The following is a 20,000-nucleotide window of genomic DNA, read 5'->3' on the forward strand; positions in this document are numbered from 1 at the left end:
AGTGTGGGTTGAGACAGTAGTGGGTTGTAACAGCATGGGCTGTAACAGAGTGGGTTGTAACAGCGTGGGTTGTAGTAGTGTGGGTTGAGACAGTAGTGGGTTGTAAACAGCGTGGGTTGTGACCGTGTGGGTTGTAACCGTGTGGGTTGTAACCGCGTGGGTTGGGACAGCGTGGGTTGGGCCAGCGTGGGTTGGGACAGTAGTGGGTTGTAACAGAGTGGGTTGTAACAGTGTGGGTTAAGACAGTAGTGGGTTGTAAACAGCGTGGGTTGTAATAGTGTGGGTTGTAACAATGTGGGTTGTAACAGTGTGGGTCGTAACAGTGTGGGTCGTAACAGCGTGGGTCGTACCAGCGTGGGCTGTGATAGCGTGGGCTGTGATAGCGTGGGCTGTGATAGCGTGGGTTGTACAGCGTGGGTTGTAACAGCGTGGGTTGTAACAGAGTGGGTTGTAACAGAGTGGGTTCTGATAGTGTGGGCTGTGATAGTGTGGGTTGTAACAGTGTGGGCTGTGATAGTGTGGGTTGTAACAGCATGGGATGTAACAGCGTGGGCTGTGATAGTGTGGGTTGTAACAGTGTGGGTTGTTACAGCTTGGGCTGTGATAGTGTGGGTTGTAACAGCATGGGTTGTAACAGCGTGGGCTGTGATAGTGTGGGTCGTAACAGTGTGGGTCGTAACAGCGTGGGTCGTACCAGCGTGGGTCGTAACAGCGTGGGCTGTGATAGCGTGGGCTGTGATAGCGTGGGCTGTGATAGCGTGGGTTGTAACAGCGTGGGTTGTAACAGCGTGGGTTGTAACAGCATGGGTTGTAACAGTGTGGGTTGTAACAGCGTGGGTTCTGATAGTGTGGGCTGTAACAGCATGGGCTGTGATAGTGTGGGTTGTAACAGCGTGGGCTGTGATAGTGTGGGTTTTAACAGCATGGGTTGTAACAGCGTGGGCTGTGATAGTGTGGGTTGTAACAGTGTGGGTTGTAACAGCGTGGGTTGTAGTAGTGTGGGTTGTAACAGTGTGGGTTGTAACAGTGTGGGTTGTAACAGTGTGGGTTGTCACCATAAAGACTCTCAGCTTGTGGAGTTCCAGACACATGGTCTCCCCGATGCAGGCCCTCAGTCCGTCGTACCGATCACCCCTACACACACACACACACACACACACACACACGTATCTTTATGCGTTTCAGATTCTTTGTCGTGTTCTGTGTGTGTGTGTGTGTGTGTGTGTTTTACCTGGGGCTAAACTCCTCTGCTGAAAAAGACAGTAGTGGTTTCACTACCTCTATGGCATCTAGATAGAACTAGAAAGAGAGGAGGAGAGGAGAAGACAGAGACAGAGAGAGAGACAGAGAGAGAGAGAGACAGACAGAGAGACAAAGAGAGAGAGAGAAGAGAGACAGAGAGACAGACAGAGAGAGACAGAGAGAGACAGAGAGAGACAGAGACAGAGAGAAACAGAGAGAGACAGAGAGGGGAGAGAGAGACTACAGTATTAGAATTCTAACACCAGAAAAATAAATTACCTACCCAAACAACCAATCAGATCTCCTCACCTCTGTGAGGTGGATAGCAGTAGGTTGACCTACCCATTGCTGTAGTGGGGCAAACTTCCCCGTGAGGGCCTTGAGGACCTCCTGACTGGCAATGCCCCCCACCGCCGCAGCCAATGGAGGGAGAGAACCCTGCGCCGTTCTGGAGAGACAACGCACCAACTCACTATTCACTGGAGCCTGGAGAGGAGAGGAGAGGAGAGGAGAGAGAGGAAGGAGAGGAGAAGGAGAGGAGAGGAGAGGAGAGGAGAAGAGAGGAGATGAGAGGGGATGGAGAGAGGAGAGGAGAGAGGGGATGGAGAGAGGAGAGGGCGAAGGACGGGAGAGAGCGGAGGACGGAAGAGGAGAGGGGATAGGAGAAAGGGAGGGAGAGAAGGGAGAGGAGAAGATGGGAGAAGGAAGAGGAGAAAGGGAGGCAGAGAGGGAGGGAGAAAGGGAGGGAGAGAGGGAGGGAGAAAGGGAGGGAGAGAGGGAGGGAGAAAGGGAGGGAGAGAGGGAGGGAGAAAGGGAGGGAGAGAGGGAGGGAGAGAGGGAGGGAGAGAGGGAGGGAGAAAGGGAGGGAGAGAGGGAGGGAGAGAGGGAGGGAGAAAGGGAGGGAGAGAGGGAGGGAGAAAGGGAGGGAGAAAGGGAGGGAGAGAGGGAGGGAGGGAGAGAGGGGAGGACAGGAGTGTCATGAGTGTGAGCTGTTACGTACAACAGTGTGTGAAGATGAAACACTCACTCTGTTTGTCAAGGTGTGGTTGACTTCCTCTGTTAGTTTGACCAGAACCTCCGCATCCTGACAGCACCTGGAGAAAACAACAAGTCACAACCAGCTTTACAGGAAGTAGGGGCTAGGGACTAACCAGCTATACAGGAAATAGGGGCTAGGGACCAACCAGCTATAGAGGAACCAACCAGTTAGGTTAGGGACCAACCAGCTTTAGAGGAATTAGAGGCTAGGGACCAACCAGCTATACAGGAAGTAGAGACTAGGGGCCAACCAGCTATACAGGAAGTAGAGACTAGGGGCCAACCAGCTATACAGGAAGTAGAGACTAGGGGCCAACCAGCTATAGAGGAAGTAGAGGCTAGGGACCAACCAGCTGAAGAGGAAGTAGGGGCTAGGGACCAACCAGCTATAGAGGAAGTAGAGGCTAGGGACCAACCAGCTATAGAGGAAGTAGGGGCTAGGGACCAACCAGCTATAGAGGAAGTAGGGGCTAGGGACCAACCAGCTATAGAGGAAGTAGGGGCTAGGGACCAACCAGCTATAGAGGAAGTAGGGGCTAGGGACCAACCAGCTATAGAGGAAGTAGGGGCTAGGGACCAACTAGCTATAGAGGAAGTAGGGGCTAGGGACCAACCAGCTATAGAGGAAGTAGGGGCTAGGGACCAACCAGCTATAGAGGAAGTAGGGGCTAGGGACCAACCAGCTATACAGGAAGTAGGGGCTAGGGAGTAGGGGGAGGGGCTAGGGAGTATAGGGTAGGGACTAGGGGTTGTGTTACCCAATATTGGGCAGTCTGTTGTGTTGCTCCTGGAAGGCATCAAGAGCCAGCATGGCGGCGTGGATCTGCAGCGGGGCCTGAGGGACACATTCACAATGGACAAAACAGGAAACAGCTCAGGGACGGCTCCAACACAAAGCAGATCAAACACACAGCACACTGGAGCTGACCTATGACCTCTCACCTCTGGTTTGCTGAAGTCGGGAGTCAGGACCTGAGGCTCAGACAGCTGCTGCTCCATCGTCTCCTGAAGAGACACACGGACAGAGACACACGGACAGAGACACGGGGACAGAGACACGGACGGAGACACGGACGGAGACACACGGACAGAGACACACGGACAGAGACACACGGACAGAGACACACGGACAGAGACACGCAGACAGAGACACGCAGACAGAGACACACGGACAGAGACACAGGGACAGAGACACGCAGACAGAGACACACGGACAGAGACACAGGGACAGAGACACGCAGACAGAGACAAAGGGACAGAGACACAGGGACAGAGACACACGGACAGAGACACACAGACAGAGACACGGACAGAGACACAGGGACAGAGACACGCAGACAGAGACAAAGGGACAGAGACACAGGGACAGAGACACGGACAGAGACACAGGGACAGAGACACGCAGACAGAGACAAAGGGACAGAGACACAGGGACAGAGACACACGGACAGAGACACACAGACAGAGACACACAGACAGAGACACACGGACAGAGACACACGGACAGAGACACACGGACAGAGACACGGACAGAGACACACGGACAGAGACACGGACAGAGACACGGACAGAGACACGGACAGAGACACGGACAGAGACACGCGGACAGAGACACACGGACGGAGACACACGGACGGAGACACACGGACGGAGACACACGGACGGAGACACACGGACAGAGAGACACGGACAGAAAGAGACACGGACAGAGACTCACGGACAGAGACTCACGGACAGAGACACACGGACGGAGACACACGGACGGGGACGTTTAAGGAAAAGACCACTGCAAACTGTCTTTTGGTGCCACAGTATGAGGCAGTATGACACCGTATGAGGCAGTATGACACCGTATGAGGCAGTATGAGACAGTATGACACCGTATGAGGCAGTATGACACCGTATGAGGCAGTATGAGGCAGTATGACACCGTATGAGGCAGTATGACACAGTATGAGGCAGTATGACACCGTATGAGGCAGTATGAGACAGTATGACACCGTATGAGGCAGTATGAGGCAGTATGACACCGTATGAGGCAGTATGACACCGTATGAGGCAGTATGACACCGTATGAGGCAGTATGACACCGTATGAGGCAGTATGACACCGTATGAGGCAGTATGAGGCAGTATGACACCGTATGAGGCAGTATGAGACAGTATGAGGCAGTATGAGGCAGTATGAGGCAGTATGACACTGTATGAGGCAGTATGACACCGTATGAGGCAGTATGACACCGTATGAGGCAGTATGACAGTATGGCAGTATGACGCCGTAGTATGAGGCAGTATGACGGCAGTATGAGGCAGTATGACGCCGTACGACGCTGACTGGAAACTAGATCTGGACAACTTGATGACTGACATTTTGAGACTGTATCAACAGCGGACAAATAAAAACAAATTATCCTGAAAGATGGAATGTTCCTTTCAGTGTAAACCATTTAAACACGGTGTCGTTTAATGAACGTCGTACTGCGGTCGTGTTGTGGTTGTGTTACTTACGAAGCTGTACGTTCTGGGGGTTTTGACCAGCAGGAAGAAGCCTCCGTGTGCATAGGGCTGCAGACATGACGTGTCCCCTACGCTGAAACTGTAGGGAGAGAGGACTGACACACACACACATTATTATCAACAGTGATACAACCTTCTCCTGCCTGTGACCTGTCGTAGGACTGTCCTATCAGCACCTGTGACCTGTCATAAGACTGTCGTATCAGCACCTGTGACCTGTCATAGGACTGTCCTATCAGCACCTGTGACAAGACTGTCCTATCAGTACCTGTGACCTGTCATAGGACTGTCGTATCAGTACCTGTGACCTGTCATAGGCCTGTCCTATCAGCACCTGTGACAAGACTGTCCTATCAGTACCTGTGACCTGTCATAAGCCTGTCGTATCAGTACCTGTGACCTGTCGTAGGACTGTCGTATCAGTACCTGTGACCTGTCATAGGACTGTCGTATCAGTACCTGTGACCTGTCATAGGACTGTCCTATCAGCACCTCTGACAAGACTGTCCTATCAGTACCTGTGACCTGTCATAGGACTGTCGTATCAGTACCTGTGACCTGTCATAGGACTGTCGTATCAGTACCTGTGACCTGTCATAGGCCTGTCGTATCAGTACCTGTGACCTGTCATAGGCCTGTCGTATCAGTACCTGTGACCTGTCATAGGCCTGTCGTATCAGTACCTGTGACCTGTCATAGGCCTGTCGTATCAGTACCTGTGACCTGTCGCGCGGTGCCGTTGAGGGTGTCCATGCCGTTGACCTCTCTGAAGAGAACACTCTGTCCAGTCTGGAGGCCGTGGGTCCTGCTGTCCATACAGGTTACCACCCCTGGGTTACCCTACAGATCAGAGGTTAGAGGTCAGAGAGGAGGGGTGTGTGTGTGTGTGTGTGTGTGTGTGTGTGTGTGTGTGTGTGTGTGTGTGTGTGTGTACCTGTGTGATGTTCTGAATAAACATCTCCTTGGCTTCCTCTCCAGTGGGGTCCGACACCTCAAACTGGTCCCCGAAGTCACAGAACACTCTCACACAGATCCCATACGCGTCACACCCAATGAACTGCAAGGGAACAGAGACGACATGCTTTTAGTTCCTGGGGGGGGGGGGGGGGGGGGGGACGAGGCCGCGGACCAAATCATCTCTCCTGTCTCCTCACGTGTGCACTTCAACTTCCATGGATTTGATAGGACACCAATTTGGATTTGATCCCTCTACCAATCCAATCACTTCAGGAGGAAGGACATGATTGGGACGCAACCTCTTAGGGCACTGCCCAAATTGCACTATATTCCCTATAAAGTGAACCATTGACCAGTGCCCTATTCCCTATATAGGGCACCAGACCAGTGCTCTATTCCCTATATAGTGCACCAGACCAGGGCCCTATTCCCTATATAGTGCACCAGACCAGGGCCCTATTCCCTATATAGTGCACCAGACCAGGGCCCTATTCCCTATATAGTGCACCAGACCAGGGCCCTATTCCCTATATAGTGCACCAGACCAGGGCCCTATTCCCTATATAGTGCACCAGACCAGGGCCCTATTCCCTATATAGTGCACCAGACCAGGGCCCTATTCCCTATATAGTGCACCAGACCAGGGCCCTATTCCCTATATAGTGCACCAGACCAGGGCCCTATTCCCTATATAGTGCACCAGACCAGGGCCCTATTCCCTATATAGTGCACCAGACCAGGGCCCTATTCCCTATATAGTGCACCAGACCAGGGCCCTATTCCCTATATAGTGCACCAGACCAGGGCCCTATTCCCTATATAGTGCACCAGACCAGGGCCCTATTCCCTATATAGTGCACCAGACCAGGGCCCTATTCCCTATATAGTGCACCAGACCAGGGCCCTATTCCCTATATAGTGCACCAGACCAGGGCCCTATTCCCTATATAGTGCACCGGACCAGGGCCCTATTCCCTATATAGTGCACCAGACCAGGGCCCTATTCCCTATATAGTGCACCAGACCAGGGCCCTATTCCCTATATAGTGCACCAGACCAGGGCCCTATTCCCTATATAGTGCACCAGACCAGGGCCCTATTCCCTATATAGTGCACCAGACCAGGGCCCTATTCCCTATATAGTGCACCAGACCAGGGTAGAAGTCTCACCCTCATAGGAGGGTCTCTATATGTAGAGGTCTGATCCTGATAGGAGGGACTCTAGAGGTCTGATCCTGATAGGAGGGTCTCTATATATAGAGGTCTCACCCTGATAGGAGGGTCTCTATATGTAGAGGTCTGATCCTGATAGGAGGGTCTCTATGGGTCTTACCCTGATAGGAGAGTCTCTATATGTAGAGGTCTCACCCTGATAGGAGGGTCTCTAGAGGTCTTACCTTGATATGAGGGTCTCTATCTGTAGAGGTCTGACCCTGATAGGAGGGTCTCTATATGTAGAGGTCTCACCCTGATAGGAGGGTCTCTAGAGGTCTCACTCTGATAGGAGGGTCTCTATATGTAGAGGTCTGATCCTGATAGGAGGGTCTCTATATGTAGAGGTCTGACCCTGATAGGAGGGACTCTAGAGGTCTCACCCTGATAGGAGGGTCTCTATATGTAGAGGTCTCACCCTGATAGGAGGGTCTCTAGAGGTCTTACCCTGATAGGAGGGTCTCTATATGTAGAGGTCTGACCCTGATAGGAGGGTCTCTATATGTAGAGGTCTCACCCTGATAGGAGGGTCTCTAGAGGTCTCACCCTGATAGGAGGGTCTCTATAGGTCTCACCCTGATAGGAGGGTCTCTAGAGGTCTTACCCTGATAGGAGGGTCTCTATATATAGAGGTCTCACCCTGATAGGAGGGTCTCTATATGTAGAGGTCTGATCCTGATAGGAGGGTCTCTATGGGTCTTACCCTGATAGGAGGGTCTCTATATGTAGAGGTCTCACCCTGATAGGAGGGTCTCTAGAGGTCTTACCTTGATAGGAGAGTCTCTATCTGTAGAGGTCTGACCCTGATAGGAGGGTCTCTAGAGGTCTCACCCTGATAGGAGGGTCTCTATATGTAGAGGTCTGATCCTGATAGGAGGGTCTTTATATGTAGAGGTCTGACCCTGATAGGAGGGACTCTAGAGGTCTCACCCTGATAGGAGGGTCTCTATATGTAGAGGTCTCACCCTGATAGGAGGGTCTCTAGAGGTCTTACCCTGATAGGAGGGTCTCTATATGTAGAGGTCTGACCCTGATAGGAGGGTCTCTATATGTAGAGGTCTCACCCTGATAGGAGGGTCTCTATAGGTCTCACCCTGATAGGAGGGTCTCTATAGGTCTCACCCTGATAGGAGGGTCTCTAGAGGTCTTACCCTGATAGGAGGCTGATGGAAGTGACAGAAGTCATTGATTTTCTTCTGGAGACTCAGCCTGGCCTCAGTCAGGATCACACACTGGGCAACACAACAAGGACAGTCAACAGTGTTTCAAATCCATTGCTTTACAGTCCCAACTGTGCAGAATCACTCATCAACAAGACGTGTGTGTGTGTGTCTCTCTCACCTGGTACCTCTTGAGGAAGCAGAGGTCAGTGGAGAGGTCGAGAGAGGAGGAGGACGTGTCCACGTGGACGTAAGGGTTCAACTCCGCTACCTTGGGATGGACCGCCAAAGCCCTGGGAGAGAGGAGAGAGAGAGATAGAGAGACAGAGAGAGACAGGGAGAGAGAGACAGAGAGAGACAGGGAGAGAGACAGAGAGAGAGAGAGAGAGAGAGAGAGAGAGACAGAGAGAGAGAGACAGAGAGAGAGACAGAGAGAGAGAGATAAAGACAGAGAAAGACATAGAAAGAGACAGAGAGAGAGAGAGAGAGACAGAAAGAGAGAGAGAGCGACAAGAGAGAGAGAGACGAGAGAGAGAGAGAGAGAGAGAGACAAAGAGAGAGAGAGACAGAGAGACAGACAGAGAGAGTCAGAGAAAGGCAGAGAGAGACAGAGAGCGAGAGAGAGAGACAGAGAGACAGAAAGAGAGAGACAAGGAGAAAGACAGAGACAGAGAGAGAGAGAGAGAGAGAGACAGAGAGAGACAGAAAGAGAGAGAGAGAGACAAGAGAGAGAGACAGAGAGAGACAAAGAGAGAGAGAGACAGAGAGACAGACAGAGAGAGACAGAGAAAGGCAGAGAGAGACAGAGAGCGAGAGAGAGAGACAGAGAGACAGAAAGAGAGAGACAAGGAGAAAGACAGAGACAGAGAGAGAGAGAGAGAGAGAGACAGAGAGAGACAGAAAGAGAGAGAGAGAGACAAGAGAGAGAGAGAGAGACAGAGACAGAAAGAGAGAGACAGACGAGAGAGAGAGAGACAGAGACAGAGAGAGAGAGAGAGAGAGACAGAGAGAGAGAGAGAGAGACAGACGAGAGAGACAGACGAGAGAGAGAGAGAGACAGAGAGAGAGAGAGAGAGAGAGAGACAGAGAGAGAGACAGAGAGAGAGAGAGAGACAGAGACAGAGAGAGAGAGACAGAGACAGAGAGAGAGAGAGAGAGAGACAGAGAGAGAGAGAGAGAGACAGACGAGAGAGACAGACGAGAGAGAGAGAGAGACAGAGAGAGAGAGAGAGAGAGAGAGACAGAGAGAGAGACAGAGAGAGAGAGAGAGACAGAGACAGAGAGAGAGTGAGAGAGAGACAGAGAGAGAGAGATAAATATCAATTCAAAGCATTAAACCTAATTCAAACAATGAAAACATGGGTATTTTTGGGGAAAGTTAGGGGATTGTGTCCCGACCCCCCGTTTCCTGTTTCCTGTGTTACCGAGAAGCCAGGTCTGGTCTCACCTGTTCCTCTGAGTCAGCACATCGTCCTGTCTGAGGAAGAAGTTGGAGCCCAAGTCCCACGTCTCACACTGCTTAGTGTCATGCAGCGTCAACACCTATACACACACACACACAGACACAGACACACACACACACACACACACACACACGTCAATAAAGCCAGGTCCCCCTAATTAAATCCATTTCACTCTCATGAAACATGATGACCAGAGCCCTATTCCCTATATAGTACACTACTATAGACCAGGGCCCTATTCCCTATATAGTGCACTACTATAGACCAGAGCCCTATTCCCTATATAGCATACTACTATAGACCAGAGCCCTACTCCCTATATAGTGTACTACTATAGACCAGAGACCTGTTCCCTATATAGTGAACTACTATAAACCAGAGCCCTATTCCCTATATAGTACACTACTATAGACCAGAGCCCTATTCCCTATATAGTACACTACTATAGACCAGAGCCCTATTCCCTATATAGTACACTACTATAGACCAGAGCCCTATTCCCTATATAGTACACTACTATAGACCAGAGCCCTATTCCCTATATAGTGGTACTACTAGTGACCAGAGCCTTATTCCCTATATAGTGGTACTACTATAGACCAGAGCCCTATTCCCTATATAGTGAACTACTAGTGACCAGAGCCCTATTCCCTATATAGTGAACTACTATAGACCAGAGCCCTATTCCCTATATAGTACACTACTATAGACCAGAGCCCTATTCCCTATATAGTACACTACTATAGACCAGAGCCCTATTCCCTATATAGTGGTACTACTATAGACCAGAGCCCTATTCCCTATATAGTGGTACTACTATAGAGCAGAACCCTATTCCCTATATAGTGGTACTACTATAGACCAGAGCCCTATTCCCTATATAGTGAACTACTATAGGCCAGAGCCCTATTCCCTATATAGTGGTACTACTATAGACCAGAGCCCTATTCCCTATATAGTGGTACTACTATAGACCAGAGCCCTATTCCCTATATAGTGGTACTACTATAGACCAGAGCCCTATTCCCTATGTAGTGGTACTACTATAGACCAGAGCCCTATTCCCTATATAGTGAACTACTATAGACCAGAGCCCTATTCTCTATATAGTGGTACTACTATAGACTAGAGCCCTATTCCCTATATAGTGGTACTACTATAGACCAGAGCCCTATTCCCTATATAGTGGTACTACTAGTGGCCAGAGCCCTATTCCCTATATAGTGAACTACTATAGACCAGAGCCCTATTCCCTATATAGTACACTACTATAGACCAGAGCCCTATTCCCTATATAGTACACTACTATAGACCAGAGCCCTATTCCCTATATAGTACACTACTATAGACCAGAGCCCTATTCCCTATATAGTGAACTAGTAGTGACCAGAGCCCTATTCCCTATATAGTGAACTACTATAGACCAGAGCCCTATTCCCTATATAGTACACTACTATAGACCAGAGCCCTATTCCCTATATAGTACACTACTATAGACCAGAGCCCTATTCCCTATATAGTGAACTAGTAGTGACCAGAGCCCTATTCCCTATATAGTGAACTACTATAGACCAGAGCCCTATTCCCTATATAGTACACTACTATAGACCAGAGCCCTATTCCCTATATAGTACACTACTATAGACTAGAGCCCTATTCCCTATATAGTGGTACTACTATAGACCAGAGCCCTATTCCCTATATAGTACACTACTATAGACTAGAGCCCTATTCCCTATATAGTGGTACTACTATAGACCAGGGCCCTATTCCCTATATAGTGAACTACTATAGACCAGAGACCTATTCCCTATATAGTGAACTACTAGTGACCAGAGACTTATGGGGAATAGGATGGAATTTGGGCCACAGTCTAAAATCTCACTCACCTTCACACCTGCCAACACGATGTTCTTTGCTGTGAAAACACAGGGCAGAGATGACTGACGTCGGTCACATGACAGGAAATACATGGACACAATACATACTGTAAACACTCACTGAACGCTATGTCATGTCATGGCTATGTCATGTCACTTAATGGCATGTTCTGGCATGTACCGTGATGCTATGTCATGTCATGTCACATAATGTAATGCTATGTCATGTAATGCTATGTCATGTAATGCTACGTCATGTAATGCTATGTAATGTAATGTCACATGATGTAATGCTGTAATGTAATGTCACATGATGCAATGCTGTAATGTAATGTCACATAATGTAATGCTATGTCATGTAATGTCACATGATGTAATGCTATGTCATGTCATGTCACATAATGTAATGCTATGTCATGTAATGCTATGTCATGTAATGCTACGTCATGTAATGCTATGTAATGTAATGTCACATGATGTAATGCTGTAATGTAATGTCACATGATGCAATGCTGTAATGTAATGTCACATAATGTAATGCTATGTCATGTAATGTCACATGATGTAATGCTATGTCATGTAATGTCACATGATGTAATGCTGTAATGTAATGTCACATGATGTAATGCTGTAATGTAATGTCACATGATGTAATGCTGTAATGTAATGTCACATGATGTAATGCTGTAATGTAATGTCACATGATGTAATGCTGTAATGTAATGTCACATGATGTAATGCTGTAATGTAATGTCACATGATGTAATGCTGTAATGTAATGTCACATGATGTAATGCTGTAATGTAATGTCACATGATGTAATGCTGTAATGTAATGTCACATGATGTAATGCTGTAATGTAATGTCACATGATGTAATGCTGTAATGTAATGTCACATGATGTAATGCTATGTAATGTAATGTCACATGATGTAATGCTGTAATGTAATGTCACATGATGTAATGCTGTAATGTAATGTCACATGATGTAATGCTGTAATGTAATGTCACATGATGTAATGCTGTAATGTCATGTCACATGATGTAATGCTATGTAATGTAATGTCACATGATGTAATGCTGTAATGTAATGTAATGTAATGTCACATGATGTAATGCTGTAATGTAATGTCACATGATGTAATGCTGTAATGTAATGTCACATGATGTAATGCTGTAATGTAATGTCACATGATGTAATGCTGTAATGTAATGTCACATGATGTAATGCTGTAATGTAATGTCACATGATGTAATGCTGTAATGTAATGTCACATGATGTAATGCTGTAATGTAATGTCACATGATGTAATGCTGTAATGTAATGTCACATGATGTAATGCTGTAATGTAATGTCACATGATGTAATGCTGTAATGTAATGTCACATAATGTAATGCTATGTCATGTAATGTCACATAATGCAATGCTATGTCATGTAATGTCACATAATGTAATGCTATGTCATGTAATGTCACATAATGCAATGCTATGTCATGTAATGTCACATAATGCAATGCTATGTCATGTAATGTCACATAATGTAATGCTATGTCATGTAATGTCACATAATGCAATGCTATGTCATGTAATGTCACATAATGTAATGCTATGTCATGTAATGTCACATGATGTAATGCTATGTCATGTAATGTCACATGATGTAATGCTATGTCATGTAATGTCACATAATGCAATGCTATGTCATGTAATGTCACGTAATGTAATGCTATGTCATGTAATGTCACATAATGTAATGCTATGTCATGTAATGTCACATAATGCAATGCTATGTCATGTAATGTCACATAATGTAATGCTATGTCATGTAATGTCACATAATGTAATGCTATGTCATGTAATGTCACATAATGTAATGCTATGTCATGTAATGTCACATGATGTAATGCTATGTCATGTAATGTCACATAATGTAATGCTATGTCATGTAATGTCACATGATGTAATGCTGTCATGTAATGTCACATGATGTAATGCTATGTCATGTAATGTCACATAATGTAATGCTATGTCATGTAATGTCACATGATGTAATGCTATGTCATGTAATGTCACATAATGTAATGCTATGTCATGTAATGTCACATGATGTAATGCTGTAATGTAATGTCACATAATGTAATGCTATGTCATGTAATGTCACATAATGCAATGCTATGTCATGTAATGTCACATAATGTAATGCTATGTCATGTAATGTCACATAATGTAATGCTATGTCATGTAATGTCACATCATGTAATGCTATGTCATGTAATGTCACATAATGTAATGCTATGTCATGTAATGTCACATAATGCTATGTCATGTAATGTCACGTAATGCTATGTGTTATTTGATGCGTCTGCCACCTACCGATCTCCACTCCCAGTCCTCCCATTCCACTGAGGAAGACAGACGACTGAGCCATCTGCTGCATAGCACTGTCCCCCAGGACATACCTCTGACGACTGGAGGGGGGGGGGGAGGAGGGAGGGGGGAGGGAGGGAGGAGGGAAGAGAGAGGGAGGGAGGATGGGGGGTTAGGGAGAGAGAGGGAGGGAGGATGGGGGTTAGGGAGGGAGAGGGGAGAGAGGGAGGGAGGATGGGGGGTTAGGGAGAGAGAGGGAGGGAGGATGGGGGTTAGGGAGGGAGAGGGAGGATGGGGGGTTAGGGAGGGAGGGAGAGGGAGGATGGGGGTTAGGGAGGGAGAGGGGAGAAAGGGAGGGAGGATGGGTGTTAGGGAGGGGGGGTGAGGGAGGATGGGGGTTAGGGAGAAGGGGTGAGGGAGGATGGGGGTTAGGGAGAGGAGAGAGAGGGAGGGAGGATGGAGAGGAGAGAGAGGGAGGCAGGGAGAGGGATTAGGGAGAGAGGGGGAGGGAGGCAGGGAAGAGGGGGAGGCAGGGAGAGGGAGGCAGGGAGAGAGGGGGAGGGAGGCAGGGAAGAGGGGGAGGCAGGGAGAGGGAGGCAGGGGAGAGGGGGAGGGAGGCAGGGAAGAGGGGGAGGGAGGCAGGGAAGAGGGGGAGGCAGGGAAAGGGATTAGGGAGAGAGGGGGAGGGAGGCAGGGAAGAGGGGGGGCAGGGAAGGGGGGGGGGCAGGGAAGAGGGGGAGGCAGGGAAGAGGGGGGGGGGCAGGGAAGATCAGATGATGTTGTTGTGAGTCAGTCAGCACCTAGAACATGTTTTGTTGTAACTATTACTGGCATGTCATTATACTTAAAATAGGTAGTACGGGATTTACCTGTACAGGGAGTCATCAATCTCCATGGAGTCAGCTGACATCTCGGGAGGGGAAAACTCACTGGTCCTAGAAGCACTGGATATTGAGAGAGAGAGAGAGATCATGGAGGAGAGAAGTCCTTCTGATGTCAGGGTTATATGAACTCTGTCCTGGCTCCCGCGGGCCCCCAGCACTACACAACTGATTCAAATAATCAAAGCTTGATGAGGAGTTGGTTATTTAAAATCAGCTGTGTAGTGCTAGGGCAAAAACGTGCAACCAGGGGGGACCCAAGGACCCAGAGTTGGAACCCAGGACCCAGAGTGGGGCCTCAGGACGCAGAGTGGGGCCTCAGGAACCAGAGTGGGGCCTCAGGAACCAGAGTGGACCCCCAGGACCCAGAGTGGAACCCCAGGACCCAGAGTGGAACCCCAGGACCCAGAGTGGACCCAGAGTGGACCCCAGGACCCAGTTTGGGAAACCTTGGTCTACGCCACTGTTCTACACCTTAGTCCTGAGGACACAGGGGGGCCTACGTCCCAATTGTCTCTCCTTCCTCCCAAAATGTGCACTTGTACAATTCCCTTCACTGCTTTGGATATAAACGACAGGAATAAGAGACTCCCTCTCTCCTCTAGAGGTCAACCTCTACTCTCCTCCACCAACCCACTCATTTCAGAGGAGTTTGTGGGACGTAGTGCACACTTTACAAATAAGGACGCATATAATTGGGACGCACCCATAGACTGGATGTGCAGGCTTTCATTCCAACCCAGTACTTAAGAGTCCTGATACAATGGACCAACTTTTTATTCAGCCATCGAGTTGGTTTATCAGGTGTGTTAGTGCTGGGCTGTAAACAGAAGCCTACACACCCTGTGGGTGGGTTTCTGGGGACCAGGATTGTTATCCATCCATTGAGTTGGTTTACCAGGTGTGTTAGTGCTGGGCTGTAAACAGAAGCCTACACACCCTGTGGGTGGGTCTCTGGGGACCAGGATTGTTATCCATCCATTGAGTTGGTTTATCAGGTGTGTGTTAGTGCTGGGCTGTAAACAGAAGCCTACACATCCTGTGGGTGGGTCTCTGGGGACCAGGATTGTTATCCATACATTGAGTTAGTTTATCAGGTGTGTTAGTGCTGGGGGCTGTAAACAGAAGCCTATACACCCTGTGGGTGGGTCTCTGGGGACCAGGATTGTTATCCATCCATTGAGTTGGTTTACCAGGTGTGTTTAGTGCTGGGCTGTAAACAGAAGCCTATACACCCTGTGGGTGGGTCTCTGGGGACCAGGATTGAAAAGGGAAACTGTTCTGTCCTTACAGGTGAGATAAAAGAGGAGGAATACCTGTGTCACGTTATTCTCAAATACATGATTTTCGCTAGCTTTGTCTGTGTAACATCTGATAACACGATGTTGTCACCCCGGGATATCCTGATGTGCAGCAATAGCTACAGAACAATCCACTCACTATATGATGATACTCAGCTGTCCAATGTCAAGGTACAAGGGTTTTTCCGACTTAGCTAGCAACATCAAGCTTTCTGTTTAGTGAGCGAAAAGTTTCTGTCTAGCTACATCACCACCCCAAATGAAGTTGATATCTGAGTAAAGTTAGCTAGCAAAATAAACACTATTGCTAACTAGCTAATGGGCTGGCTAACTAGCTAATGGGCTTGCTAACTAGCTAATGGGCTTGCCAACTTGCTAATGGGCTTGCTAACTAGCTAATGGGCTTGCCAACTTGCTAACTATCTTATGGGCTTGCTAACTAGCTGATGGCCTTGCTAACTAGCTAATGGGATTGCTAACTAGCTGATGGGCTTGCTAACTAGCTAATGGGCTTGCTACCTAACTAATGGGTTCCTAACTAGCTATCTTCCTGGTCCCAAAATCTGCAGTTAGCTACTAGTAGCTAGCTACAATAACGTGAGGACGTTATAAGAGTAGCAGTAACACTAGTAGTAGTACCATATTACATATTTTGAGGTTGACAACTTCTCAAAGCCTTGTCAATAGCTAACTTATGTGTTTATCTTGCTAGGAACGACGGCTAACCTAACTTAGCATTGACTGCTTACTCAGAAGGGCGTTAGCTAGCACTAGCTAGATTTCTACATCTGCATTGCTTGCTGTTTTGGGGGGGTTTTCGGCTGGGTTTCTGTACAAAACACTTTGTGTACATCGGCTGATGTAAAAAAAAAAAAACTGAAGGCTTTATAAATACATTTTATTGATTGATTGATACTGCCCGATGCCGGGTCAGTGCAAAAAACCCTCCATAGACTTGAAAAGTCATGACTTATCAAGCACAAATCTCCCTATGGTTGCAGATACGGGTCCATAATGGTATTTGTGAATGTTGCGAAAAATGCGCTTTAAAAATCGTCATTCAGAGACGAAATATCTTACCTGTCGGTGTACGATAGGTTCATTGAGTTGTTGTTACGAATGAAGGGTTGTGTTCAGCTAAAAAAAATAACACATCAAACTGTTCCGGGTTACCCAGATCACATGACAAGGTTCACGTTTAAATTATATTTATTTGATAGATTATTAAAGAAATAATAAGATACAAAAAAACAACTGAAAAAAAAAATGTTTTGGGATATCCAGACAAGTGATTTGTTCTTTCTCTCGGGAGTATTTGGCATTGCGGCCATTTTTATTTTACCAGATTCCATATTAAGTGTAGGCATCATAGTGCATAGTATCATGGGTCCTATTGAAAACCTGCAAGACACCATTTTACATTTTGAAAGAAAACAGAGACACTGTTCAAACAGCCAAAGTTCATCTGCCCAGTGAAACATTTACAACTCAGACTCTCTAACTAATACGGGTGAGGGAGGAGAGGGGGTGAAGGGAGGAGAGGGGGTGAAGGGGTGAGGGGGTGAAGGGGTGAGGGAGGAGAGGGGTAGAAGAGGTGGGGGGTGAGGGAGGAGAGGGGGTGAAGGGGTGAGGGAGGAGAGGGGGTGAAGAGGTGAAGAGGTGAGGGAGAAGAGGGGTGAGGGAGGTGAAGGAGGTGATGAGGTGGGGGGGTGAGGGGAGATTAGGTGAGTGGAGAGAGGGTAAGAGGGTGAGGAGGTTAGGGGAGAGGGGGTGAGGATGAGAGGGGGTCTGGGTCTAAGGGTCCTGTACTCTTGGCCCTTGGACCCTTAGAACCTAGAGTTAGTCCTTGTCAGGTCCCATGGTCAGGAAAAACCCAACGATGACGTCACTAATTTTAGTAAATTATCCTACTGTAGGCTTAATCCTAATTTTGGGAGACTGTAACAATAGATAACAGATAGACAATAGACCTGATGTTGTTAGTTAGACTGTAACAATAGATAACAGATAGACAGTAGACCTGATGTTAGTTAGACTATAACAATAGATAACAGATAGACAGTAGACCTGATGTTAGTTAGACTATAACAATAGATAACAGATAGATAGTAGACCTGATATTAGTGAGACTATAACAATAGATAACAGATAGACAGTAGACCTGATGTTGTTAGTTAGACTGTAACAATAGATAACAGATAGACAGTAGACCTGATGTTAGACTATAACAACAGATAACAGATAGATAGTAGACCTGATGTTAGTGAGACTATAACAATAGATAACAGATAGACAGTAGACCTGATGTTAGTGAGACTATAACAATAGATAACAGATAGACAGTAGACCTGATGTTAGTTAGACTATAACAATAGATAACAGATAGACAGTAGACCTGATGTTAGTTAGACTATAACAATAGATAACAGATAGACAGTAGACCTGATGTTGTTAGTTAGACTGTAACAATAGATAACAGATAGACAGTAGACCTGATGTTGTTAGTTAGTTAGACTGTAACAATAGATAACAGATAGACAGTAGACCTGATGTTGTTAGTTAGTTAGACTGTAACAATAGATAACAGATAGATAGTAGACCTGATGTTAGTTAGACTGTAACAATAGATAACAGATAGACAGTAGACCTGATGTTGTTAGTTAGTTAGACTGTAACAATAGATAACAGATAGACAGTAGACCTGATGTTGTTAGTTAGACTGTAACAATAGATAACAGATAGATAGTAGACCTGTTGTTAGTTAGACTGTAACAATAGATAACAGATAGATAGTAGACCTGATGTTAGTTATACTGTAACAATAGATAACAGATAGACAGTAGACCTGATGTTGTTAGTTAGACTGTAACAATAGATAACAGATAGACAGTAGACCTGATGTTAGTTAGACTATTACAATAGATAACAGATAGATAGTAGACCTGATGTTAGTTAGACTGTAACAATAGATAACAGATAGACAGTAGACCTGATGTTGTTAGTTAGACTGTAACAATAGATAACAGATAGACAGTAGACCTGATGTTGTTAGTTAGACTGTAACAATAGATAACAGATAGATAGTAGATCTATATAGAGCTGACTGGATCATGTCATGTGGTCCATATTAGTTAACAGTGGATCACAGGTCATCATGGCTGAGCCTCATAGCCTGTTTCACACAACTGTCTGGTTAGTGGTTACTTACATAGCTACATGTACAACAGGATCAAACTCTGTGTGTGTGTGTGTGTGTGTGTGTGTGTGTGTGTGTGTGTGTGTGTGTGTGTGTGTGTGTGTGTGTGTGTGTGTGTGTGTGTGTGTGTGTGTGTGAAGCCAGCAATCTCTGTCAACCATCCCTCCCTTCATATTGGCCGAACGGCAACCCCCTACGGTACCTCCCCTCTGAACTCCTGCCAAAAACAACACACACATACGACACACACCAGAAAAGGCGCTCAGGTTGCGAAGTCCTTGTTTTTAACAGATTTAAATGAAATTACATTTCTCTCTCTAAAGCTCCAGACCTCCTCTCCTCGACGATGTGGTGCGGTCGCGTGGCTCTGCGCGTGGCTCTCCAGCGGATTGCCGTTGTGCCGTTAAACTCATTAAGTATTACCGGGGGTTTACCGGGCGCCGTGCAGAGAGAGATGTCGTCTCTACCGCGGGTCTACATCACGCGACAGATCCCGCCGGAGGGGCTGAAGATTCTCAGCGAGTCTGGACAGTGAGTGAGATCACACTTTTCTCTTGTTGCCGTTCTGGTTCTGTAGGTCTACTTTTTAATAGAATTATATTCTTTAAATCTAATTATTTTTTGCTTTTAATTTCATGTTATGTAGGCTTTAGGTTTTGGATCGTGTCTTTAATTTAACTTAATGTCCTTTAGTCATTCGTGGAGGCTAACCTATCAAGTTGTCATTCATTCTAACGGAACGTTCTGAAATGTTGTCGTGTGAGGTTCATCATTGACTTCTGGGT

General features: G+C 46.9%; 2 protein-coding genes across 3 annotated transcripts in view; one reads left to right on the top strand and one right to left on the bottom strand.

The window, feature by feature from the left end:
* LOC139395667 (ubiquitin-like modifier-activating enzyme 6) overlaps positions 1–17,180 on the bottom strand; it is a 39,371-nt gene extending 22,191 nt beyond the window's left edge. The window contains exons 1-16 of the mRNA XM_071142994.1: positions 17,100–17,180; positions 14,707–14,781; positions 13,844–13,938; positions 11,478–11,506; positions 9,573–9,667; positions 8,307–8,418; positions 8,117–8,197; positions 5,731–5,853; positions 5,513–5,636; positions 4,788–4,891; positions 3,223–3,285; positions 3,039–3,115; positions 2,270–2,336; positions 1,585–1,728; positions 1,232–1,299; positions 1,056–1,134 (exon numbers count right to left, since the gene is read on the bottom strand). Of these exons, the coding sequence (XP_070999095.1) occupies positions 1,056–1,134; positions 1,232–1,299; positions 1,585–1,728; positions 2,270–2,336; positions 3,039–3,115; positions 3,223–3,285; positions 4,788–4,891; positions 5,513–5,636; positions 5,731–5,853; positions 8,117–8,197; positions 8,307–8,418; positions 9,573–9,667; positions 11,478–11,506; positions 13,844–13,938; positions 14,707–14,781; positions 17,100–17,122 (1,359 nt within the window). The 5' untranslated portion in view covers positions 17,123–17,180. The remainder of the gene's footprint in view (positions 1–1,055; positions 1,135–1,231; positions 1,300–1,584; positions 1,729–2,269; positions 2,337–3,038; positions 3,116–3,222; positions 3,286–4,787; positions 4,892–5,512; positions 5,637–5,730; positions 5,854–8,116; positions 8,198–8,306; positions 8,419–9,572; positions 9,668–11,477; positions 11,507–13,843; positions 13,939–14,706; positions 14,782–17,099) is intronic.
* Positions 17,181–19,434: 2,254 nt separating this feature from the next.
* The window catches only part of LOC139395669 (glyoxylate reductase/hydroxypyruvate reductase-like), a 14,614-nt gene continuing 14,048 nt past the window's right edge, over positions 19,435–20,000 (top strand). The window contains exon 1 of one of the 2 annotated variants that reach the window (XM_071142996.1): positions 19,435–19,746. In XM_071142996.1, the coding sequence (XP_070999097.1) occupies positions 19,562–19,746 (185 nt within the window). In that variant the 5' untranslated portion in view covers positions 19,435–19,561. The remainder of the gene's footprint in view (positions 19,747–20,000) is intronic. The other variant, XM_071142997.1, reaches the window with a different exon arrangement.

This window comes from Oncorhynchus clarkii, unplaced genomic scaffold (assembly GCF_045791955.1).
Source record: "Oncorhynchus clarkii lewisi isolate Uvic-CL-2024 unplaced genomic scaffold, UVic_Ocla_1.0 unplaced_contig_6398_pilon_pilon, whole genome shotgun sequence".
Taxonomy (NCBI): Eukaryota; Metazoa; Chordata; class Actinopteri; order Salmoniformes; family Salmonidae; genus Oncorhynchus; species Oncorhynchus clarkii.